General features: G+C 40.8%; 1 protein-coding gene across 1 annotated transcript; it reads left to right on the top strand.

The window, feature by feature from the left end:
• Window positions 1-24,314: 24,314 nt before the first annotated feature.
• On the top strand, window positions 24,315-25,593 carry LOC122000528 (septum-promoting GTP-binding protein 1-like). Its single transcript, XM_042554911.1, has 6 exons — window positions 24,315-24,608; window positions 24,686-24,806; window positions 24,897-24,993; window positions 25,092-25,131; window positions 25,226-25,309; window positions 25,429-25,593. The coding sequence occupies exons 1-6, from the start codon at window positions 24,315-24,317 to the stop codon at window positions 25,591-25,593; spliced, it is 801 nt and encodes a 266-aa protein (XP_042410845.1).
• Window positions 25,594-26,925: the final 1,332 nt, after the last annotated feature.

Below are 26,925 nucleotides of genomic sequence, written 5' to 3'. Positions count from 1 at the left end.
CTTGATCTCCATATCAAATTGTGTTGTTTATCCTTAAGTAAATTTAATTGATCCTAATGCAAGAGAAGAGATGATGACATGACATATAATGATATCATAAATGAAAACATGTGCCAATGTCATGATGTCATGGCATAAAGTGTGAAACTTAACTAGAGCATGACATTTAACTAACCTAAGCATTATCATGACATTTTAAATGATCATAAAATAAATATGATGTCATGACATGGCATATGGCAAACAATACATGGCAAATAATATATAAAGGTATAAAAAATACCTAATTCTAGCCTTAGTTGCCATTTTTGATAATTTTGATCATTTTGCCATAGGTTCTATATTCCTAAGTGTAATAGACCTAGCATCTTATACCAAAGATTTTTAGATCACTATGTGACAATTAGATTGACTCTAGAAAACTCCTCAAATTTGATTGGCACATTCTAATCACCTTAGGAATAATTCTTAATTTCATTTTCAAGGCTTGATTATACCTTGAAAAATCCTAAAGTGCCACATTTTGCCATGATTAGGTTAACTACCTATTCAAGTAAGGTTGGCACACCCTAACTAATCTAGCGTGATGAAATCACGCTCCTAGGAACCCAATACCTATTGGAGCTCATTGGGTTCACTAAGTATTTACTAGGGATGACTTCCCTAGCAACCCTTCTAATGACCCTCCTAGGCTTTGAAGCCTTGGTCATTTGGGACTCATCAAGATCAACTCTAGGGGTGACTCCCCTTGTGACCTTGGTGATGGTCTTCCTTGCCCTAGATTTTGTTCCATAATCTAATGGAACATTGTGATAAGTGGGCTTGACCACTTGGGACTTAGGTTTATGACCCAAATCTTTCATGTCCTTGGGCTTGGGTTCTTGACCCCTAGACCCTAGAGTTGACTTCTCTAAATTTTTAAGGGTCTTTTCTAGAATGTCAAGTCTTGACCTCAAGACTTGATTTTCCTTCTTTAATACCTCAAGACTTGATTTGTCATTTTTCCTAGAGGTATTCCTAGGCATATGTCTAGTAGTTTTGGGATTTCTATCTAGGTTTCCCTTAACCTTAGATGAATTAATCCTAGGGTTGACATTTCTAGTGTTGTCCTTACCTAGGCTTACATGTTTGGCACCTAAGCATGTGTATCGATTTCTAATGTTATCATGCTTACCATTATTAACAATAGCAATAAGGCTACTAGCATGTGTCTTATTGCAAGAATGAGACTTAAATGTTACCTTAGGGTTTGCCTTAGCTCCCCCTATTGACGTGCTCGGTCTCTTGTCCTTGTGAGGTTGCCTCCCCCTCGGACATTGACTCCTATAGTGTCCCCTTCGCTTGCATTGGAAGCACACCACGTGCTCCTTGCCCTTGCGTGTTGGGACTCCAGCTTCCTTGACCTTTGGCGCCGGTGGAGTCTTTCTAACCCTCTTTGGACATTTACTCTTGTAATATCCAAATTCCCTACACTCAAAGCACATTATGTGTAATTTGCTAGAAACTAAATGACTTGAGTTACCTAGAGTTGAGGATGGATGAACGCTCTCTCCTTCATCCCTTCCGGAGGTAGAAGCTTCTTCTTCTTCTTGCTCCGAACTTGAAGAAGAACTCTCCTCCTCTTCTTCTTTAGATGTTGAGTGGCCCTCAACTTCTAAATTCATTCCTCCATGAAGTGAGCTACTTGGCTCACTTGACTCCTCTTCATGACTTGAAGTGGAGTTCTCCTCATGAAACTTTGCCAAGTTGTTCCACAACTCCTTGGCATCGTTATATCCACCTATCCTACACAAAACATCATTAGGTAAAGAAAATTCAAAAATTTTCAATACCTCATCGTTGACTAGGGATTGGTGGACTTGTTCCTTGGTCCACTCCTTCTTCTCTAGGGTCTCTCCTTTCTTGTCCATCGGAGGCTTGAAACCTAATTGAACACAACTCCAATTTTCAAGGTTAGTCATAAGAAAGTACTTCATTCTTACCTTCCAAAACGCGAAGTCGTCGCGATCGTAGAAAGGTGGAATTGTGACGTCTTATCCAAATAACTCCATTCTCTAGCTCGTGCTCCCCCGGGTGTTGATCCAACGAAGAGCGACCTCGCTCTGATACCACTTGTTAGGATCTTAGATGGCTAGAGGGGGGGTGAATAGCCGCCCCAAATTCTTCGTTTCTTTCTACAAATCAGGTTAGCGCAGCGGAAATAACTAAATAGAAACGCAAAAAGGAAAGATCAAACCTCAAACTCGAACTCGACGATGTAACGAGGTTCGGAGATGAAACTCCTACTCCTCGGCGTGTCCGTAAGGTGGACGAAGCCTATCAATCCGTCGGTGGATGAGTCCCCGGAGAACCGGCTAATAATCACTCCTTCTGGGTGGAGAAACCTCGCCACAATGTCTTGCAACAGCAAGATAAACAGGAGTATAAGAATACAGCAAGAAACTAAGTATAATACAAAAAAGTAATAACCCTAGCTTGCCTTCTTGTCGACTGGATGAAGCAGCAACTTCACGGGAATCCAACCACAGCACCAACTGTCCAGTTGAAGTCCCAGCCGAGGGAAGCTCACGCGAAGCTTCAGCAAAGAAGAGCTCGACAAAGCTCAAGCAGAACTACTTCAGCAGTCAGTAGGAAGAAGAGGAAGAAGTAGTAGTATCGCTGTAGAAGGCCTCGATCCTTTTATAACCTTTGATATCCTGAGCCAACCTGCGAACCTGCAAGCAAAAAGGCCAGAACACAGACGCCCGAAATAGCCTAGCCGTTGAGTCACAACGGCTAGGCCTGGACCGATCAGGCTCCACCCTGATCGGTCCAGAGCCTATCTGATCGGTCCCCAGACCGATCAGCTGTTCCTTCCCGAGCCTGTTGCCTCCCTCTGATCGACCTTCTGATCGATCTCCAGACCGATCAGATAACACACAGAAGCTCACTGTGTGGTTACTGATCGGTCACCAGACCGATCACTCGTATCGCTGGATAGGTCACCAGACCGATCCAGGTTTAGAGCTCCAGCCCTAAACCCTAAATGGTCCTGAGAACGAGCTACCGAGCCCTCTCTTGACCTAGTCTGGAGAACGAGCTACCGAGCCCTCTCCGACTTCGTCCGGTCCAGAGAACGAGCTACCGAGCCCTCTCTGACCACAGTCCGGAGAACGAGCTACCGAGCCCTCTCCGACTTTTCGTGCCATCTCCGTGCCAAGTCTCCATACTTGGACTTTTCCCGTGCCAAGCTCCCTGCTTAGACTTTTCACCAGATGTCTGGTCAACCTTGACCTATCTGGATTTCCCTTGCCTGGTTTCACTCACCAGGACTTTCCAACTGCCTGGCTTCACTCACCAGGACTTTCCAACTGCCTGGCTTCACTCACCAGGACTTTCCCCAACTGCCTGGCTTCACTCACCAGGACTTTCCCCAACTGCCTGGCTTCACTCACCAGGACTTTCACTTTCACCTAGCTTCAATCACTAGAATTTTCACCTGGCTTCACTCACCAGGATTTCTTGACTGCCTGGCTTCACTCACCAGGACTTTCCGAACTGCCTTGCTTCACTCACCAGGACTTTTCGAACTGTCTGGTTTCACTCACCAGGACTTTCCAAACTGCCTAACATCCCAGTTAGGACTTCCCAGTCAAGTATCCGGTCAACCTTGACCTACTTGATTCTTCTTCATCCAACCTGATCAGACCCTGATCAGTATCTCTCCGTATGGACAACTGCACCTGTATTGTCCATGTCTACATATCCTTCTGTATTGTCAAACATCGAAACCATGACCAAGGTTTACGCTTGGTCAACTAGGTCAACCTTGACCTACTGGAAATTGCACCAACATCAGCCTCTCTATTTCTTCATCATGGGTAATAGATACCGGATGTGCTTCGCACATTTGTACTAATGTACAAGCACTGAGAAATAGCAGGGCATTGACGAAGGGTGAGGTAGACCTACGAGTAGGCAATGGAGCACAGGTTGCTGCTATTGCTGTAGGAACTTACTATCTATCTCTACCCTCTGGGCTTGTACTAGAATTAGATGATTGTTGTTATGTGCCTGCCTTGACTAAGAACATAATTTCAGTTTCTTGTTTGGACAAGAAAGGATTTTCGTTTACAATAAAGAACAAATGTTGTTCCGTCTATTTAAACGATATATTCTATTGTAGTGCACTTCTAATAAACGGACTCTATATTCTAGACCTTGAAAGCCCTATCTATAACATAAATACCAAGAGGTTCAAGTCAAATGACCTGAACCAAACCTATCTCTAGCACTGTCGCTTAGGTCATATAAATGACAAGCGCTTATCCCAACTCCATAAGAATGGTTTGCTGGACTCATTTGATTTTGAATCTTATGAGACGTGCGAGTCATGCCTACTAGGCAAGATGACCAAGACTCCCTTTAGTGGGCACAGCGAAAGAGCGACTGATTTGTTAGGACTCATACATAGTGATGTATGTGGCCCTTTCAATGTCACTGCTAGAGGCGGTTATAGGTACTTCATCACATTTACTGATGACTTCAGTAGATATGGTTATGTGTACTTGATGACACATAAGTCTGAATCCTTTAAAAAGTTCAAAGAATTCAAGAATGAAGTACAGAACCAGCTAGGCAAGAGTATTAAGATACTTCGATCCGATCGAGGTAGAGAATACCTTAGCCATGATTTCCATGACTATCTAGCTGAGTGTGGGATTCTATCCCAACTCACTCTTCCTGGAACACCACAGTGGAATGGTATATCCGAAAGGAGGAATCGTACCCTATTAGATATGATACGATCTATGATGAGTCACACAGATCTTTCGACATACCTTTGGGGTTATGCTCTAGACACGGCAGCTTTTATACTCAACCGAGTTCCATCCAAGGCCGTGATAAAGACACCATATAGGATATGCACTGAGAGAGATGCCCAGGTGTCTTTCATGAGGATTTGGGGTTGTGAGGCTTACGTTAGACGTCAAGTCTCAGATAAATTAGGACACAAATCTGACAAGTGCTACTTTATTGGATATCCCAAGGAAACTAAGGGATATTACTTCTACATTCCCAGTCAGCACAAGGTAGTTGTGGCAAAGACTGGGGTCTTTCTATAAAGAGACTTTGTTTCTAGAAAGACTAGTGGGAGCACGTTCGATCTTGAAGAAGTTCAAGATGCGAACAATAGCACTGATGCCTCGATGGAAGTTGAACTGGAACCACAAAGTGTTGTGGATGATGTTGTTCCACAAGGAGTTGAGGAACAACAACCAGTTCGAGTAGACATACCTCTTCGCAGGTCTGATAGGGTACGTCGTTAGCCTGAGAGATACTCATTTCTCTTGTCTGACCATGATGACGTTGTGCTCATAGAGGATGAGCCTATCACCTATCAGGAAATTGTGATGAGACCAGATTCCGAGAAATGGCTAGAGGCCATGAGATCCGAAATGGAATCCATGTACACCAACCAAGTATGGACTTTGGTTGATCCACCTGAAGGGGTAAAACCCATAGGGTGTAAGTGGGTCTTTAAGAGAAAGACTGACATGGATGGACTTATCTATAAGGGTCGCTTGGTAACTAAAGGTTTCAAGCAGTTTCATGGTATTGACTATGATGAAACATTTTCTCCAGTAGCGATGTTTAAGTCCATTCGGATTATGCTTGCTATTGCAGCTTACCACGATTACGAGATCTGGCAGATGGATGTCAAAACCGCGTTTCTGAATGGAAACCTACTCGAGGATGTGTACATGACACAACCTGAGGGTTTTGTAGATCCAAAGCATACTAGCAGAGTATGCAAGCTGCATAGGTCCATTTATGGACTAAAGCAAGCTTCTCGGAGCTGGAATCTTCGATTCGATGATGCAATCAAACGGTTTGGTTTCATCAAGAACGAAGATGAACCTTGTGTCCATAAGAAGATTGTAGGGGACATAGTTGTCTTCCTCATATTGTATGTGGATGACATACTACTCATTGGGAAAGACATCCCTTTGCTTCAGTCTGTCAAGACCTGGCTAGGGAGTTGCTTCTCAATGAAGGACTTAGGTGAGGCATCCCGCGTTCTAGGGATACAGATCTATAGAGATAGATCTAAGAGATTGCTTGACCTAAGTCAGAGTACATATATTGACAAGGTACTCCTTCGGTTTGCCATGCAGAACTCCAAGAAGGGATTTCTGTCGATGTCACATGGCGTGAGTCTTTCGAAGACTCAAGGTCCCTCTTCTAGAGAGGAGAGAGACCGCATGGATCAGATCCCTTATGCCTCAGTCATAGGATCTATCATGTACGCCATGCTATGTACTCGACCTGATGTCTCGTATGCTTTGAACATGACGAGCAGATACCAGTCAGATCCAGGTGAAAGTCACTGGATAGCGGTCAAGAATATTCTTAAGTACTTAAGAAGGACTAAAGAATATTTCTTGATATATGGAAGCGATGATGAGCTAGCTGTAAAGGGTTACAGTGATGCTAGCTTCTAGACCGACCAGGATGACTATAGATTGCAGTCGAGGTTCGTGTTTTGCATTAATGGTGGTGCTGTGAGCTGGAAGAGTTCAAAGCAGGACACAGTAGCTGATTCTACGACAGAGGCCGAGTATATTGCTGCATCAGAGGCAGCAAAGGAGGCAGTTTGGATTCGCAAGTTCATCACTGAACTTGGGGTGGTTTCTAGCATTGCTGACCCTATTGAGCTCTATTGTGACAACAATGGAGCTATAGCATAGGCGAAGGAACCTCGCCCACACCAGCGGACCAAACACATATTACAGCGCTTCCATCTCATTCAAGAGATCATCGAGAGAGGATATGTGAAGATTTGCAGAGTACCTATAGAGACTAACATCGCAGATCCCTTGACCAAGGCTTTGGCACAGAGGAAGCATGATGGTCACACTAGATCATTGGGGCTTAGAGCCTACACTGATTGACACTAGTGCTAGTGGGAGATTGTTAGTTAGAGCCCTAGAGCTAATCATTTGATGATTGTATTTTGGACTTGTTGTATCATATTCTATATAAATAAAGACATTTGGTTTTTGGTTCTTATACTTACTTGTATTGGTGCCAAATAAACTAAGTATAATAACGTCCTTGAGTAGAAGGTTCTTACCTATATCAATCGATTGGTTGAATCGATAGTGAGATGATATAGGGAACACTACTCTTAATCAATCCTAGTCGAGTATTAACATTCAGGGGCAATGTTAATGCAATAAGACTAGCATGTAGGTCAACTCGATGACTTGATCTCACAAGTCATGGATATAGAGATATCAAGTTGACACATGGGTATGCATTGGAGAATGTATACTGAATGACCCGCCATGAGAAAGTATCATGGATCGTTATATGAGTGTCATATACTTTCTCATGTGGCTATTAGTATGACTATTAGTCCTTGGACCTGAAGTCACCATGGATCCTTACATAAGGAGTTATGTACTTTGGTTTCGTCAAATGTCACCCGTAACTGGGTGGATTATAAAGGCGATTACTAGGTATGTAACGAATTATGCAGAGGGATGTGAGTGATGTAGATGGGATCTATCCCTCCTATATGACGGGAGCGACATCGATATTCTTGATAGAGTGAGACCACGAAGTGCATGGCCATGCCCAAATGAGTCAATATGAGATATTGAGCTCATTTGATTTAGTGAGTCTACTTGGAATTCAAGATTTAGATTGATTAGAGGATGACACGGTCTATGCCTCACATTGATCAATCTAGATGTCTAGGATAGAAGGACACTTGTCATATATTGTGAGGAGTCACAATTAGTAGTCACAAGGTGATGTTGGATCTCAACATTCTTGTAACTTGGGTAGTAATGATGTGTTGCTAGATACCGCTCATTACTTATGCTCCTAAATGGGTTTAGGGGCATTGCCAACGTCACAAGAACCTATAGGGTCACACACTAAGGACAATTCGATGGAGATTAGGTTCATATGATGAACCAAGAGGATTAGATTCATTTGATGAATCAAATTGGATTAAGAGTAATCCTAATTGGGCTAATTGAGTTGGACTCAAGTTAATTCATATGTTCAATGAGTCTAATTTAGATTATGACTCATTGAATCAATTTAATTAAATGAATTAGATTCATTATATTAAATTGGCTTGAATTAAATGGTTGGATTAGATCAACCATGAGAGAGATTAAGTCAAGTTTGACTTGACTTGAGAGGAAGAGGAAAAGTCAAGTTTGACTTGACTTTTTGCCACATCATTAGTAAGTTGGCAAGATGTAGACCAATGATGATGCTCCACATCATCATGGTTACTTAAGTGAGATGCCACCTCATGAAGGTTACAATTCTTCACTTTAATGACTCCACATTAATTGCACTTAATGTGGAAATGGGGGTTACACCTTTTTGAAAGTGGTAGGCCACTATTGTGACGGTATGGAATGAATTTTTCATTCAAGGCAATTCACTTCATCCTCTTCCTCAAGCTCTCCCTCTCCCTCTCCTCCTCTACCATTGCTGAGACCCTTTGGAGTGCTAGCACACTCTAAGGCTCTCTCTCCATTGAGTTGTTTGTGTGGATACGTATAGAGAGTTGTCTACGTTGACAATTTCGAGATCCGGCACCATTTGGATGAGCGGGAACGCGAAGGGCTTCGCTTCAAAGGTATAACCTTTTCCCTTGTAGATCTAAGTGTAGATCTAGGTAAACTCGTACTCGTAGTTTTTCAAAAAAATTTTCTTTGCACGGATCCGTTGGCTAGGGAGTTTCGGGGTTTCCGCGATGCGAAAAAACGGTTTTCGCGGCCCGAAAAACCCAACATATGGTTGGAGGCAAGTGGGGGACAAAAAAGGGGGAAGGATATTGGGAACAAGTTCTTTGAGCAAAATCCATAGAGTTACTCGTAGATATTCTTTCACCCCACCAACAGTAAGACACAAATAAATAATTTGACTGAAGAGGTTAGCAATTTGAAAGGGATAATATTGCAAAGAGATGAGGAAATGAGAGAAATTTGTCGACAATAGGAGCTCATAATGCGACATTTTTAGTTAGACTCCGTTTCAAATCAGATTCCTCCTAGTTCTGGTAATGATGATGGTGACAACGACGACAATGGTGGTGGTGGTAATGGTTCTTCATGATTTTGTTTATGTATGAATGTTATTTTTTCTCAAAATTAGTATTTTTGAATATTTATTATTTGATTATGAACCCTTCATTTTTTTTGTATTTTTGATTGATATTATTAATTTGTTTCAAACAAGTTTGGTGAGGTCAAGTAAGTTGGTGTAAATTAATAATCCATGTCGGAGGAAGTCAGTCTTTACATATTAAGTTGTCTTTGCATATGATTTCATTTCTTATTTAAAATGATACTTTTTGTTGTTTGTTTGTTTTGAGACAGGAAAAGAAGAAGAATGGAAGGAGAAGACATGTGAGCACTAGAAGATTTATTGATATATTTGTGTATGTGCCATTTGAATTCATTTATTGATTAGATAATTTTGGATATGATGACTTATATGGATTTGAGATTTGTATGGATTTGAGATTTGATATGTTTGTTTTGACTTGTTTGTATACTTTCCTTATGGATATGTTTGTTTTTAGCTTGTAGATTTGGTTTGGAATGTTAAATAGAATATATGTTGTAAATAAGATGTGCTGTGATGTGATGTTAAATAGGATGTATATGTTATAAATAGGTGTATGTTGTGAATAGGATGTGTATGTCACTGTGATGGATTATGTAAACATGATAAACCGTAGAAATGGATAAGTTTTGGACAAAATATAAGCATTTTGTGATGAATTTGGTGACTAAAATTTTTCATAGCCAAATTATCATAAAATTATTGTGCATTGTAATTCTGCGATGAAAATGGATTAGTCGTCAAATTTGTGATGAAATTGTATTTGTCCCAAATTTGACAACGAATATTTTCGTTGAAAATTTACGACGAAAACTAGATTCATTATCAAATCATTTTCATCCCAGATTTGAGTATGACGACTTTTATAGTGAATTTTATTTTTGTTGCAAAATTATAACGAATTTGACAATTAAAAAATATTCATTGCCAAATGGCGATGAATTTTATTTTTTTTTTATTGCAGAGTTTGATGATGACCTATTTGCGATTAAAAAATTTTTATTGCAGAGTTCATCGCAAATGACCTGTTTTTTTTTTTTTTTTTGTTTTTTTTTGTAGTGTAGTTCATTTCCATTACTCAATGCTTGATTTTTTGACTGCCATTTGAACTCGATTGTTGCACTTGGGTTTGGGCAACACCAAACATTCGAGGTGCATAGACCGCGTGGCGCTCGACTTCTCATTTTGACTCGAGAAAGCCGTCAATCTGCTAGGACCTTGTGGTGTTCAGCTTCCCATTCGGTCTTGGGAAAACATTCAGGTCACTTAGACGGCACTCAACTTCTCTTTCGTTTATATGAAAATCACCAATATATCCTAGTAACGGTTAAAGAATCTCACCTCTCCTCTTCATAACTCTAGTTTAATTTTATTAGGATAATTTTTTTTTAAAAAAAGGTCAATTGAAATATTATTTAAACTTTTATTGGATAAATTAGTAATAATTAGAGTTTTATTAGGATTTTTTTTATAAAAAAAAAGATGAATTTTTATTGGATAAGTTAGTAATAGTTAGTTTTTTATTAGATTTTTTTTTAAAAAAAATCAATTTTTATTGGATAAATTAGTAATAATTAGAGTTTTATTAGGATTTTTTTTTTAAAAAAAAAGATCATTTTTTATTGGATAAATTAGAAATAATTAAAGATTTTATTAGGATACATTTTTGAAAAAAAAAATAAGTAGAATTTTCATTGGATAAACTAAAAAAAATTAGTATTGTTATTGTTCCGGTCAAATATCATGGATGGCCAAGCCACTAATCAACGAACGAGCTGACACGCGCGCTCTTAGAAATCAATAGTGAGGAGGATGAAGGGGCTTGAAAAATACTTCAACATAGGTTTAGAATGATACCGGGAAGAGATCCCAACAGACCATTTTGACGGTCAAGTTAGGGTTTCTTGAGGTATAATATGCGGGAAGACCAAGATGGAAAAGATAGAAAGAACCTAGTGGAGTTGAAGGGAGAGATCGAAATTTGGAATCAGACTCTTTTACACTTACCATCTCTAGGATTTATATAACTGTTAGAAGAGCATCTCCACATTAAAGCCAATGAGGGAACCAGATACGTCAGTCGTTAGCTGTCTTTCCATCCACTAATTAGCACCGCGTGTTTAAAGGACAAGACCATATCTAACAACCATGTAACTGCTTCTCCATTCACTCGGTGCCATGTGTTCTAGAATATTCATTGTCGTTGTCTATATTTTTTGGGGAAAATAGCCTCACCAATGAGGGATTAGTGTGGGACTGATCCAAGGACAAATGAGAAAATGATGTAAATGTGGAGTGACTTTGAGGATAGATAAATTTGATGACGGAGGCCAAAATAAGGATGATGTCGGAATTTGAGACTGAGGTGTGAAGGGTGACGGCGATTGAGGCCGAAGCACAGATGATGTCGAAATCTGAGACTAAGATAGAAGGATGTCAGTAGCTGAGGCCGAATTAAGGAAGATGTCTGGATCTGAGGTTGAACTAGGAAAGATGTAGGCGACTAGACTGAGGCTTGGGTGACATCGGGATTTGAGACTGAGATAGAAAGGATATCAATAGTTGAGACCGAATTAAGAGAGATGTCTAAATCTGAGGCTGAACTGGGATGATGTTGGTGATTGAAATCAAGACATAGGTGATGTTGGGATTTGAGATAGAGACAAAGATGATGTCGACAGCTAAGACCGAGACATAATAGTTGGATTGTTCTTAATCAAAGTCGAATATTTGGGGATGAGTGTGTTGAGGCAGTGATTAAACACGACTCTCATCTGGGCTGAGTCTGATTCCTTTTTGATCACATCTGACTCACCTTCATTTTGATTGACAGTTGAACACGACTTTGATTATATGTGCCACATTGAGGCTGCATGATTATGCCCAATCAGTAATCATGTCATCAATCTACATAAAGATGTTAGAATTCTCTGTCTTAAGATTTTTTTTTTAAGTTGTAACAAGAGTTTCGAGTAATTACAAGTATGATCGAATACTTTTGTATAAATTTAGTATTCACTAATAATCAAAATAATTCTTTCAATCTCCTCGTCAAAAAATAATTATTAAGACTTTCCTCTGTATTTTTTTTATAAAACATTCTTACTTTGAACAATATCATCTAATCCACACAAATCAACCAGCTCGACAAGTCCATCAACGATAAGAATCCATACAAGATCCATAAGTAAAACCAATACAAGACTAAGACATAGTCCGATAGAGAAAACTAAAATAACAACTCGTGGTCTGCAGAGGACTAGCACTACGTGCAGTGGGGACTAGCGACTGGAACTGCCTCCTGACAGCATCAACCTGAAAATAACAACGAAGGCGGGGGTGAGTCCAACGCTCAGTGGGTAACAACTGATATGCATAATAAAGTAAATAACAGACAACACTAATCATGCGTACAATCTCCTGAATACGAGAAGAATAAATGCAACTAAAACAAAAACAGGAGAAAACTATACTAACCAGAACCAAGGTATAAAGGTAACAGGGTCGTCAAACCGAGGGTGTCATAATCCTGTATGCATGCCAATCATATGCATTCATATAAATGCAGCAAGTAAATGCAGAAAACACAAACAATAAATGCATCATGCATATGATGCCAATGACATGGTCACCCCTGACGCCAGTCAGCCACCTCACACACAATGGTGAGTCAGAGTGGGTAGAGCTGTGACAACCGTGCACTCTGACATCACTGCCCCTGATGAGTGATCGAGTGGACGGGATGCTGTCGGAGTACACACATACTCCTACTCCAAATCATAAATGAGGGAGCGCAATGCTCTCATCTCCCGGTATACGATGACAGGGAGGAGTCTCTACCGGCTACCACGCTGCGTCACACTACCCATGAGCGGACCAACGGAGCCAAACAAAATCCAACTGCTTGCCGGCTACCACGCTGCTACACTAAACCAACGGAGCCAAACAGAGCGGAACTGTCTGTCTGCTACCACGCTGAGTCACCAGACCAACGGAGCCAAACAGCAGAACTGCCACACACCTGTCTGATATACCACTAACCCATGAGTGGTGGTGTGTACAGATACATGTAACTGGCGATGTGCTCAACAATAATGGAGCAGACAATCGCACAGCATGCAATCATGCAAGATGATGCATTGCACTAAACATGACAATATCATGAATAGCATAGCAAGATCCATACATAAATAAAAGGTGTACCACAAGTCAATGTATCAGATGGAAGGTACACAAACAGATAGGATATCAAATAAACCCTAGGTCCTGAACATAATGTATCATATGGTTGTGTCACTATCTATAAAGCAGGTATGATCAAGTAAATAATAACATGCAGTGCATAATGAGTAAACAAGCAAACATGTAATAGATCATGTAGTGACCAACCGAAACAAATGGAAAACACAATCATGCTATATGTTAAACACATTATTATGCATATCAAATGACATAAGTCAAAGTACCCGCCTCCAATCGTAAAGTCCAATCTGGTCAAATCAAAAGTCGAGACGCCCGTCTCGAATCAGAGTCCTGCGCCAAACAATATACAAATATTTTATTTAGCTAACTTCATAAGAACAACTAAATAAAATCCCTGGAACTAAATTAGGGTAAAACCCTAATCACATATCCTCAATTTACCTTCTTAAATCTAATAGTTAATTAGGGTTAGTAACTAAATCCCCAATCCACCCATTAGATTAAATCCGAACCTAATTCCCTTAACACATAAACATCTAACTACAAAACGTATCAAATTCCTACCCTTACCTCAATTCACAGCCGTGATTGATCCACAATCAAGGAGTGTGTTTGCTGCTGGAACAAGGTGAGCGGCTGGAAATCCACTTGCACTAAACAATCAAGAAGGAAACTCACTGATCAACAAAACAATCCAATCCATAATACCAACCAGTTAGATATCTTAACCATAATTTTTCCTACATCCAGATTGCTATTGAAGTTAACTAAAAATCCTTACCTAACCTCCTCTTTTCCGGTGATGGCAGCACAGCATGGAATCAAATGCTGGTGGTCGGAGGTGAGAGTGGGTCGGCTGCCGGCGATAGGACAGAAACGACACTGTTAAGAGGCGGCAGAGGGTGCGGTGGCGGTGGCTAGGGCACAACTCTCTGGAAAGAAGGCACCTCCAAGGTCAGCAGAGACACAGTGGAGGAGAGGAAGAAGAGAAGCTCGGCATCGAAGAGGAACATCGGCGAGTTCTTGATCTCCCCCGATCTAGGGCTCGGCTGGCGATGTGCGACTCAAAAGCTAGGGCTCGGCGGTGATTCAGGGATCTCGGTGGTGAGGAGGTGGCGAGGGCAGAGGAAGGGAGGGCGCTGCGGGTGATTGACGCTAGGGCACGGGGTGGTCGGCGGTGGTGCCGGCACCAGGGCAGAGAAGGAGCGGATCTGCTCGGTCAGAATAGAGGAAGAAATGGGGGATCAACAGAAGCAATTGGGCATAGGAGGCGTCGGCTTCTCCCCTTAAGCACGAGGGAGGGAGGAAAACCGCCGCGGCCGGCGGTTAGGGCTCGGAGAAATCGCGTCGGGCGCGCGGCACAGGAAAATGAAGGAAAAATGGCGATGGAAAATAAGAAAAAGAATAAAAGAAAAAGGAAGAAAATCAAACATTTCCTCTTTAAAATGGGGTAGCCTAAACAGGCTTTTCCGAACCCCATTTTCATCCCTGTTAACTCGTCCATACGAGCTCCGAAAAATTCCCGAAAAATTTCCAAAAATTTTGAAAAATTCCCTTATTAATATTCGCCTATTTTCGGTATTTTACATTCTCTCCCACAAATAAAAATTTGGTCCCCAAATTTCATTATCTACCATCAGCAAGTACTAACAACAGAATAAGAGTATAAATGCTGAATGGTAAATTAAATCACATACCTCAAGTGAAAAGATGGGGTATCGAACTCGGATAGTATCCTCGAGCTCCCAAATAGCCTCCTCATCCGAATGATGCTGTCATCCGACTTTAACCAGCCGGATAGTCTTGTTCCGCAACTGACGCTCTTTCCGGTCCAGAATCCGTACCGGAATCTCCTCATAGGTGACGTCAGGCTGAAGGGAAACTGAGATATCTGTCAACACATATGTCAGGTCGGTTATGTATCTCCTCAGCATAGATACGTGGAATACATCGTGCACGCCTGGGTGGATCGCATATCGAGAGCGATGAGCCTCCTGAAGTAGCTCCTGTAAGATCGGATGAGACTGAGGTACGCATAATCCGCCTCGGAAGTATATAATACCCTCCTCGTCTCGTGTGAACTCGGTCTGCTGCCCGGAAGCTATCTGGTTGCCAATGGACCGTAATTACTGATCTCCAACTTGGCCTCCTGAATCCTCACCCTGATCGAGGATTGAGCAACCATGGTAACCAGAATACCCTGCTCTGTCTGTCCCTGCTTTGTAAGGCCTAACCCGGAGAAACCCTGAATCAAATCTGTGACCACAACTCGGTGGCAAGAGAAAGTCTCTCTAGACTTCTAGCTGAGTGCGTCGGCAACCATATTAGTTTTCCCCGGGTGATAGTCAATCGTACAGTCATAATCCTTCAGGAACTCCATCCATCTCCTCTGTCGGAGATTAAATTCCTTCTGGGTAAAAATATATATTTGAGACTCTTATGATCAGTGAGAATCTCAAATGTAATACCGAACAGATGCTGAAGGCAAAATAATGGCAGCCAGCCACAAGTCATGTACTGGGTAGTTCTCCTCATGCTCCTTCAACTGCCGAGAAGTAGGAGACTACCCTGCCGTGCTGCATCAAAACAGCGCACAAACCTTGTAGAGATGCGTCTGTATAGAGCACGAATCCGTCCTTTTCAGAAGGAAAAACCATAATCGAAGACGACACTAGTCTCCGCTTCAGCTCCTGGAAGATGATCTCATAATCCTCAGTCCAAGTGAACTTCACGCCTTTCCTGGTCAAGCGTGTAAGTAGCATAGCAATCCGTGAGAAACCCTCAACGTATCTCCGAAAATATCAAGCCAAACAAAGGAAGTTGCGAGTCTCTTCTACAGACTCCGTCTACTCCCAACGGTAACAACCTCGATCTCCTATGGAACCACGGTATACTCCTACTGGTGACCGTGTGTCTCAAACATCTCACAGAAGACAACCAAAATACGCACTACTGATCTTCACATCTAGACGTTTTCATTCGAAACATCTCTAGAACTATGCAAAGATGATGTGCGTGACTCACCGTGGATCCGAAATAGATCACAACACCGTCAACAAAGACAATGGAAACTGATCCAAACATCCTGGGAATACCAAAATCATCAAGTCTCTGAAAACCTCTAAGGCTTCCCAAACCCTAATGGTAAAATCATGACACATAATGTCCGTATCACAGACATTTCTAACCATAAGATCCCTGACACTAAGTCTGAAATATAATCACCAACAATACAAATCACCAAAGAATAGATCCACCAGTGTGAGAGCAACGCTCCATCACAAGAAATACTATTCGGGGATCTTGTGGTCGGCTAGAAGGGGGGTTGGATAGACGACGCCCCCAAATCGATCGCTTTCTACGTATTTGTTAGTTGCGCAGCGGAATACAAATAATACAACACAAATACGAAAGCTAAATACAAATACAAGAACAAGAAAGCAAACCGCTAACACGTTCGTTTACGTGGTTCAGAGATAACTTGCTCCTACTCCACGATGTGTCCGTAAGGTGGACGATCCCTCAATCCGTCGGTGGATTAGTACCCGGCAAACTCCGGCTAGCTCAACCTCCTTGTGGGTGGAGAAACCTCACCACAACTCCAACCAAGAACACTTGGACACAAGAGAACCTTTAGCACTTTGGTGACTACTAATTAGGCTTTAACCAAGTCTAATTTCATCGCCTTGGCCGGCCATACCAAGCTCCTTCTTATAGAGCTTGGAACAAATCAGAACCTGATTTGCCCGTTACCAGTCCACTGGTCCTTGCACCAGTCGACTGGTGCCATCCCAACGGCTCTCTCAACGGCTATGCTATAGTGCATCAGTCGACTGATCCATCACCAGTCGACTGCTACAGTGCGCTACAGTAACTGCTACAGTGTCGCTACAGTAAAGTCCTAAAATTAGGATTTTACTCCGAGTACAATCTCTCATGCACTCGTACATTCACCCTTATGACTCATTTGACGCTTTCTTTACAGCTTTGACCTCTTGCCTTCAAGCCTACTTCCTTTGGCTCTCATCCCTCGGATGCATCCAAGCCCGCGGCTTGTCCCCAATGTCATCCTTCGTGTATGCCTCGAAATCGCTTCCCTCGGCCCTTGTCCTCGCTGCCTTGTCCACGGTCCCTCGGATGCTCCATCCTTCACTGGACCCGAAGCCGTCAACCTGAGTCACATGTGTCACCTGCAGTCCTGCACAACTCAAGTACACATATCAAATAACGAGGGTAGACCTAACTTAAACCCTTTGCCCAAACACCAAAACACATGGTCCCGCGGACCATTGGGATTGCTCCAACAAATACCACATATGTGGGAGCAACGCTCTACCACAAACAATCCGTAATATGTGGGAGCAACGCTCCACCACATCAATCCAAAATATGTAAGAGCAATGCTCTATCACAAACCAACAATAATATGTGGGAGTTCCGCTCCACCACAAACGATCCATAAGTGTCCAAAGCACCTAACTATCCAACTAGAGGCTGCACGAGATCACTCAACCACATATCACTGTGGGCAGCCAAAGGTATAACAATCCAGCAATCGAATCAAACTCATTGTCAAATCTATCAACATCGTAGTGAGCCACCCACTGATAAGAATATGAGTTGACAGGGTAATCCAACAAATGACATAATGCAGACACTCCACATCCTGCATTCAACATAAGTAGAATCATCATGCTGCTACCAACAATACACCTGGCACACTTGCTCACACAACATATGTATGATCGACATAATTCTCCAATTTGTACACACCACACATACTCACAACATAGGTATAATTCATCGTGATACCTCCAACAATGCATACCGAACCCGTGTGCATATATCAACATAGGTATAATCAACAATACACCTCAAACAACACTCATATGACATATATACACCTATGCCAAGAATATAATCAACGTAATACTTCCAACAAATCATAATCGACACGAGTATACCCTCAGAACAATCATATAATAAACAAGATACCTCAAATATTACACCGAACACATCTGCACATATCACAACTCAGATTAAATCGATAAGATACATCCAATAAAACACTCAAACATATGTGCACATTTCACAACATAGTTTTTAATTGACAAAATACCTCCAATAAACAATCAGACATGTATGTCTAACCACTCGGGTATAATCTACTAGAAACCTACAATAATCATATGTATAAATGTGTACGACCCAAAAGAAAAAAGTCAGAATTCAAGAACATCAAGACATTCTCATTTTTATCCTCAAAAATATCAGCCCACATAATATCAGATAAATAAGTCTCTACTCCCCATAAGAGTAAGTTAGCATTCAAACCATCAAATCATTATTTATCCACATAGTCCAATATCAGAGGAAGCAAATATCAATTTTATCATCCTGTTAACTAACCACAACTAATCAGATTTATTAAAATCTCATAGGCACACTCAATCGTAAACTCTCTAGCACCCGATTTATAATCTGATCACCAACTATAATCATCAAACCTGTGAATATCATACATGACACTCACTATGTCACCATCAACGACAACCCAAATAATAGATCATCAAAATAGTTATCCACTAATAGATCATCAAAACAAATATCTAGTAATAGATCATCAGACAACCACATAACATTTACTCTCATAATCATTAGAAATCAACATATCACAATATCTGATCTCACAATATCCCTCAACCTCAAACCATTCTCAACAATGATCAAACATGATAACTCCCCAATGACCAATTTTCATCGTATCGATACCCTAATATCCAAAAGATATGAGTATAAAAACTCTACTGGCTAAGTCAACAGAAATATGTAGGTATCATCCATTACCCATCTAACAATAGCAAAGGCTGGTATGTGCCTCCATCTCCTACTAGTAGTAACAGAAGCTAAACTACTGATGGTATGATATGAAAAATCTCCAGAGAATATAATCCTTGATCTCTATTAAGGTCAACCATGCTCAATGGCTAACCCGTCACATATAATATATGTTACAACAACCAGACAGGTACTAAATAAAGAATGCTAATACATGTCATAAACTACAAAATTACACATCATACCTATATGACGTTTAGAGATGTTCCATCGCTGTCCAGTCCCCAATTTGACCTCAAAATTCTGAACGAGAAAATTACCGGAAATCCATATAAATCTGAAACGGAAGTCCGAAACATGACCATAATGGAAATCCATACAAATCGAAATAGATATTCAGAAATCCAGAACACCAAAAGCAGGTATCATAACCCGCTCTGATACCAATAAATTGGTATCAGATAAATCTCGAAAATCCAACACACAAAAATAAAACAAGTATCGCCAACTTGGCGCTCTGATACCAAATAAATTGGTATCAGGTTATCCCAAATATCTAAAATATGAAAACAAAGATCGTAAAACCTTGCTCTGATACCAAATAAATTGTCACGCCCTGGAGGAGTCCCTGTCTGAAGAAAATTTCGGCAACATCTCCCCTATACGACGGACAATCTGAAACTTTCTACATATCCATATACTTCAGCCACATGCGGCTGAAATAACAACAATAATAAAATACAAAACACAGGCATTCCACGTAGTTTAATAAGAAATAAACAAACCAGTAATACCATGACTCGAAAACAACCCTACTCAACTACACTCGTAAAGCTCAAATCTGATTTTTCCTACTCCACTACACTCATAAAACACAAATCCGACAAACTCACCTCTTCTGCCGTCCAGGCAGGCATGGAGTAAAACATATCCAAACCATACCAAAGTCCATCAACGATAAGAATCCATACAAGATCCATAAGTAAAACCAATACAAGACTAAGACATAGTCCGATAGAGAAAACTAAAATAACAACTCGTGGTCTGCAGAGGACTAGCACTACGTGCAGTGGGGACTAGCGACTGGAACTGCCTCCTGACAGCATCAACCTGAAAATAACAACGGAGGCGGGGGTGAGTCCAACGCTCAGCGGGTAACAACTGATATGCATAATAAAGTAAATAACAGACAACACTAATCATGCGTACAGTCTCCTGAATACGAGAAGAATAAATGCAACTGAAACAAAAACAGGAGAAAACTGTACTAACCAGAACCAAGGTATAAAGGTAACAGGGTCGTCAAACCGAGGGTGTCATAATCTTGTATGCATGTCAATCATATGCATTCATATAAATGCAGCAAGTAAATACAGTAAACACAAACAATAAATGCATCATGCATATGATGCCAATGACATAGTCACCCTTGACGCCAGTCAGCCACCTCACACACAATGGTGAGTCAGAGTGGGTAGGGTTGTGACAACCGTGCACTCTGATATCACTCCCCCTGATGAGTGATCGAGTGGACGGGATGCTTTCGGAGTACACACATACTCCTACCCCAAATCATAAATGGGGGAGTGCAATGCTCTCATCTCCCGGTACACGATGACAGGGAGGAGTCTCTGCCGGCTACCACGCTGCGTCACACTACCCATGAGCGGACCAACGGAGCCAAACAAAGTCCAACTGCCTGCCGGCTACCACACTGCTACACTAAACCAACGGGGCCAAACAGAGCGGAACTGTCTGCCGGCTACCACACTGAGTCACCAGACCAACGGAGCCAAACAACAGAACTGCCACACACCTGTCTGATATACCACTAACTCATGAGTGGTGGTGTGTACAGATACATGTAACTGGCGATGTGCTCAACAATAATGGAGCAAACAATCGCACAGCATGCAATCATGCAAGATGATGCATGGCACTAAACATGACAATATCATGAATAGCATAGTAAGATCCATACATAAATAAAAGGTGTACCACAAGTCAATGTATCAGATGGAAGGTACACAAACAGATAGGATATCAAATAAATCCTAGGTCCTGAACATAATGTATCATATGGTTGTGTCACTACCTATAAAGCAGGTATGATCAAGTAAATAATAACATGCAGTGCATAATGAGTAAACAAGCAAACATGAAATATATCATGTAGTGACCAACCGAAACAAATGGAAAACACAATCATGCTATATGTTAAACACATTATTATGCATATCAAAAGACATAAGTCAAAGTACCCACCTCCAATCGTAAAGTCCAATCTAGTCAAATCAAAAGTCGAGACGCCCGTCTCGAATCAGAGTCCTGCGCCAAACAATATACAAATATTTTATTTAGCTAACTTCATAAGAACAGCTAAATAAAATCCCTGGGACTAAATTAGGGTAAAACCCTAATCACATATTCTCAATTTACCTTCTTAAATCTAATAGTTAATTAGGGTTAGTAACTAAATCCCCAATCCACCCATTAGATTAAATTCGAACCTAATTCCCTTAACACATAAACATCTAACTACAAAACATATCAAATTCCTACCCTTACCTCAATTCACAGCCGTGATTGATCCACAATCAAGGAGTGTGTTTGCTGCTGGAACAAGGTGAGTGGCTGGAAATCCACTTACACTAAACAATCAAGAAGGAAACTCACTAATCAACAAAACAATCCAATCCATAATACCAACCAGTTAGACATCTTAATCATAATTTTTCCTACATCCAGATTGCTATTGAAGTTAACCAAAAATCCTTACCTAACCTCCTCTTTTCCGGTGATGGCAGCACATCAAGGAATCAAATGCTGGTGGTCGGAGGTGAGAGTGGGCCGGCTGCCGGCACAGCAGAGGGTGCGGTGGCGGTGGCTAGGGCACAACTCTCTGGAAAGATGGCGCCTCCAAGGTCAGCAGAGACACAGTGGAGGAGAGGAAGAAGAGAAGCTCGGCATCGAAGAGGAACATCGGCGAGTTCCTGATCTCCCCCGATCTAGGGCTCGACTAGCGATGTGCGACTCAAAAGCTAGGGCTTGGAGGTGATTCAGGGATCTCGGTGGTGAGGAGGTGACGAGGGCAGAGGAAGGGAGGGCGCTGCGGGTGATCGTCGCTAGGGCACGGGGTGGTCGGCGGTGGCGCCGGCACCAGGGCAGAGAAGGAGCGGCTCTGCTCAGTCGGAATAGAGGAAGAAATGGGGGATCAACAGAAGCAATCGGGCAGAGGAGGCGTCGGCTTCTCCGCTTATGCACGAGGGAGGGAGGAAAACCGCCGCGGCCGGCGGTTAGGGCTCGGAGAAATCGCGTCGGGCGCACGACACAGGAAAATGAAGGAAAAACGATGAAGGAAAATAAGAAAAAGAATAAAAGAGAAAGGAAGAAAATCAAACATTTCCTCTTTAAAATGGGGTAGCCTAAACAGGCTTTTCCGAGTCCCGTTTTCATCCCTGTTAACTCGTCCATACGAGCTCCGAAAAATTCCCTGAAAATTTCCAAAAAATTCTGAAAAATTTCCTTATTAATATTCGCCTATTTTCGGTATTTTACAACATTAAAATATTTTTTTTAAATGAGAATGGTAGGGAGTAATAGGATGATGGGTAGGATATGAGTACCCGAAACTCCGACGGATATGGGGATGTGTATGAAAGTTAAATACCCGATGAGTATGAGGATGGGGATGTGTATAGATATAATAAATGGGGATGAGTGCGAAGGATATGGAATCCTACCCAAATCCTATCCATTGTCATCCCTAATACCATGGATGGCCAAGCCACCAATCAACGAATGAGATGACATGCACACTCTTAGAAATCTCTAGTGAGGAGGATGAAGGGGCTTGAATAGTACTTCAGCATAGGTTTAGAATGATACCGGGAAGAGATCCCAACAGACCACTTTGACGGTCAAGTTAGGGTTTCTTGAGGTATATTATGCGGGAAGAAAAAGATGGAGAAGATAGAAAGAACCTAGTGGAGTTGAAGGGAGAGATCGAAATTTGGAATCAGACTCTTTTACACTTACCATCTCTAGGATTTGAAGGGTGTCGACGACTGAGACCGAAACACAGATGATGTCGAAATCTGAGACTGAGATAGATAGAAGGATGTCAGTAGCTGAGGCCGAATTAAGGAAGATGTCTGGATCTGAGGTTGAACTAGGAAAGATGTAGGCAACTAGACTGAGGCTTGGGTGACATCAGGATTTGGGACTGAGACAGAAAGGATATCAATAGTTGAGACCGAATCAAGGGAGATATTTAAATCTGAGGCTGAACTAGGAAGATATTGGTGATTGAAACCAAGACATAGGTGATGTTGGGATTTGAGATAAAGACAAAGAAGATGTCGACAGCTAAAACCGAGACATTATAGTTGTTTTGTTCTTAATCAAACTCGAATCTTTGGGGATGAGTGTGTTGAGACAGTGAATAAACACGAATCTCATCTGGGCTGAGTCTGATTCCTTTTGGATCACATCTGACTCACCTTCATTTTGACTGACAGTTGAAAATGACTTTGATTATCTGTGCCACATTGAGGGTGCATGATTATGCCCCATCAGTAATCATGTCATCAATCTACATAAAGAGGTTAGAATTCTGTCTTAAGAGGTTTTTTTTTTAAGTTGTAACAAGAGTTTCGAGTAATTACAAGTATGATCGAATACTTTTGTATAAATTTAGTATTAACTAATAATGAAAGTTATTCTTTCAATCTCCTCGTTAAAAAAATAATTATTAAGACTTTCCTCTCTATTTTTTTTTTTATAAAACATTCTTACTTTGAACAATATCATCTAATCCACACAAATCAACCAGCTCGACAAGTGAAAAAACAATTAAGTCCCAAATTATAAAATTTCCTTTTTATTTATCAAACAAAAAGAAGCCTTCCATTCTCCACCAACCATTTGCATTTTTCTTGAGATTAATCGGTCAAACATGTACTCTAATGATCGAATGATAGAGAAAGTTCACACATTAGTATAAAAGGCTAGGGATATGCAACAAAGTGGTTGGCTCTCCTCCACTCCCCTCTTCCTCTCTATTGCTGGTTGATGGCTAAACTTGGCCATCAACTAGCCAACTCCATCGACCTTGAAAGTATCCATCCGCTATGCCTCCCATCAACAAGCCTTTGGCACGGTTTGAGGCCCGATGGAACCTTCTTTTTAGTCGCCTCTCTCGTGCGATCCATAAAAGGCTCTTCTCTTGCTCATCCCCGAATTGCTTTGACCAATACCAAAAAAGGAAACTAAGTCATCCCGCAAAATTTGATACGGTGGAAGATGCCCCCAATGTCGAAGTGGCTATTGAATCAAAGTGCTCGAATGTTGAGGTGGATCAAGATATGTTGGCATTGAAGATTAGCCTCCTTGGAGATTGTGGTATCGGAAAAACAAGCTTTGCGGTCGGTAACAAATGCCATAAAATTTTTAATGACTCTTGTTGTATATATGCTAATTGATATCGTTTGATATTTGATAGACCAAGTATGTGGGAGAGGAGAAGGAAAACAAAGAAGTGAAAATGGAAGAGTTAAATCTAATGGACAAGATTTTCACAACAAAGGGAGGGAAGATTGCCTTTAGGATTTGGGATATAGTGGGTAAAAAATCTCATTTTATCCTATTTCAAATATTTTTTATAAGTCAAAATAAAAATGATTATATGACGATTTGTTTATATATACTTGAAGGTGACGATCAACATCTTGATGATGTTCCCATTGCTTGTAAAGATGCCGTATCGGTTCTCATAATGTTCGATCTCACAAATCGACAATCACTCAACAAGTTAGTATTTCCTTTAATTTATCCATATTTTACTTTGTTAGCATGTTCATAAGATCGAGTTGGCAATCAACGAAGTGGTGCGTGTGATCTTATTTCAGCGTTGTTTCTTGGTATCACCGAGCCCGTAGATGGAACAAGGTATTTAATTTGTATAAATACATGTATATATCTCCTTGCTCCGCTCTATCGTCAAAATATTAAATTCTTTTCCTTCTCTTCTCGCTAAATTTAGAAGGCGATCCCCATCTTGGTAGGAACAAAGTTTGATGAGTTTGTTCAGCTTCCATTCGAGATGCAATGGACAATATCGAATCAAGTAAGTTTCTCCATAATTTATAAATTGTTTCTCTCCTAAATGGTTTATATATTTGAAGTTATAGACACATAAATGATAATTACTTTTTTTTTTTTTTTTTTGTATATATTTTGTTTCAGGCTAGAACATATGCAAGGGCGATGGATTCACCTTTATTTTTCTCGAGTGCCAGTCACAATATTAACGTGAATAAGATTTTTAAGTTTATCGTCGCGAAATTGTTTAATTTGAAGTGGACAGTGGAGAGAAATCTGACGATCGGAGAGCCTATTATTGATTTTTAGTTTTTTTATTATTCTTTTAGTTAATTTTATTTATTTATTATTTTTTGCTTATCTTGCTAATATAGCAAGATTGTTGTTAACAACAATGCTACTTTGACAAGAAAAAGGTGGCAATTTGATTTACATTGGTGTCTTCTATTTGATGTTTTCTTATGGAATTGTTTTTAAGAAACAAAATATCAGTATTAATTTGGGAGTTTTAAATAGGGGGTGTTATAACACTCTTTGGTGTTAACACCCATTTTGGAGGAGTGTTATAACACCCCCACTTTGAACGCGTTCAAAGTACAATTCTTGTACAGTGGGTGGGCTAGTCCTTGGCTGGCCCACCCATGGTATTTTTTTTAAATTTTTTTTAATAATTGAATAAAATCCTAAAATTAGAAAAAATAAATAAAATGGGTAACTAATAAATAATAAAGATATTTTTAATAATATTATTATTCATTTAAATTTTATTTATTTAATATGATATAATTTTAAATGCACGATGAGACCCATGAATAATAAATATTAACCTTAAAAAGAATGTGGGTGAGAGAGATGTTATAACGACTATGTGACAATGGATCTCATACTTTTTGATGAGGTGGCAGACGTTATAATACGGATGTGTTGCCCATGCTCTTAGTGTCTATTTTGTTTAATATTTTACTCTTGGGACATGCCACTGGAAAAAAAAACTATAATTTCTAGTCTCATTGACTATCCTTTGAGTGATCGATGTGACCTCATGGAAGTTTCTCACTAGCCATCAAAATAAATCGAGAAGAGCACGCGATGGCCAGCCTATAAGTCCATCATTCTTTGATTGCGCCCTCCATTTGAAAGAAAAATTTCTACAAATACATCATAGTTGGGGTTCGAACCGTCGGTACCTAGATGACAACTTGAATACCATACTGCGACATCATAATCCCGAGGAACCGGGACATTGTAAAGACACTTGGTGGATCTCCCAAACATCATGGGTTAATCCTCGATTAGAAGATACTTATACTTTATTTGATGGAAAATAAATAGGTCTATCGGTGGAATGACCATGTTATGAGTCATGGTTGAATATTCAAATGGTGGGATGTTTGTCACATGAGGTCGCAGGGGTCGAAACTCAGGGTAGTCGGGGCGTAAATCCTCGGTCCCTGTGCAACTCACCCCACCTGCCACATGCTCGCTCAGGATGCTATGATTTACCTCCCTCGTGATGGCCTTGGGTCGGGTGCGGCGGGGGCGCTGGGGGCGAGCGATTTCATCTTTTTGCCACATGGTTGAATATTCAAATATACTTTATTTGATGGAAAATAAGTGGGTCCATCGATGAAATGATCATGT

The sequence above is a fragment of the Zingiber officinale genome, chromosome 1A, assembly GCF_018446385.1.
Source record: "Zingiber officinale cultivar Zhangliang chromosome 1A, Zo_v1.1, whole genome shotgun sequence".
NCBI lineage: Eukaryota > Viridiplantae > Streptophyta > Magnoliopsida > Zingiberales > Zingiberaceae > Zingiber > Zingiber officinale.
This window is presented reverse-complemented; position numbering and strand designations above follow the sequence as displayed.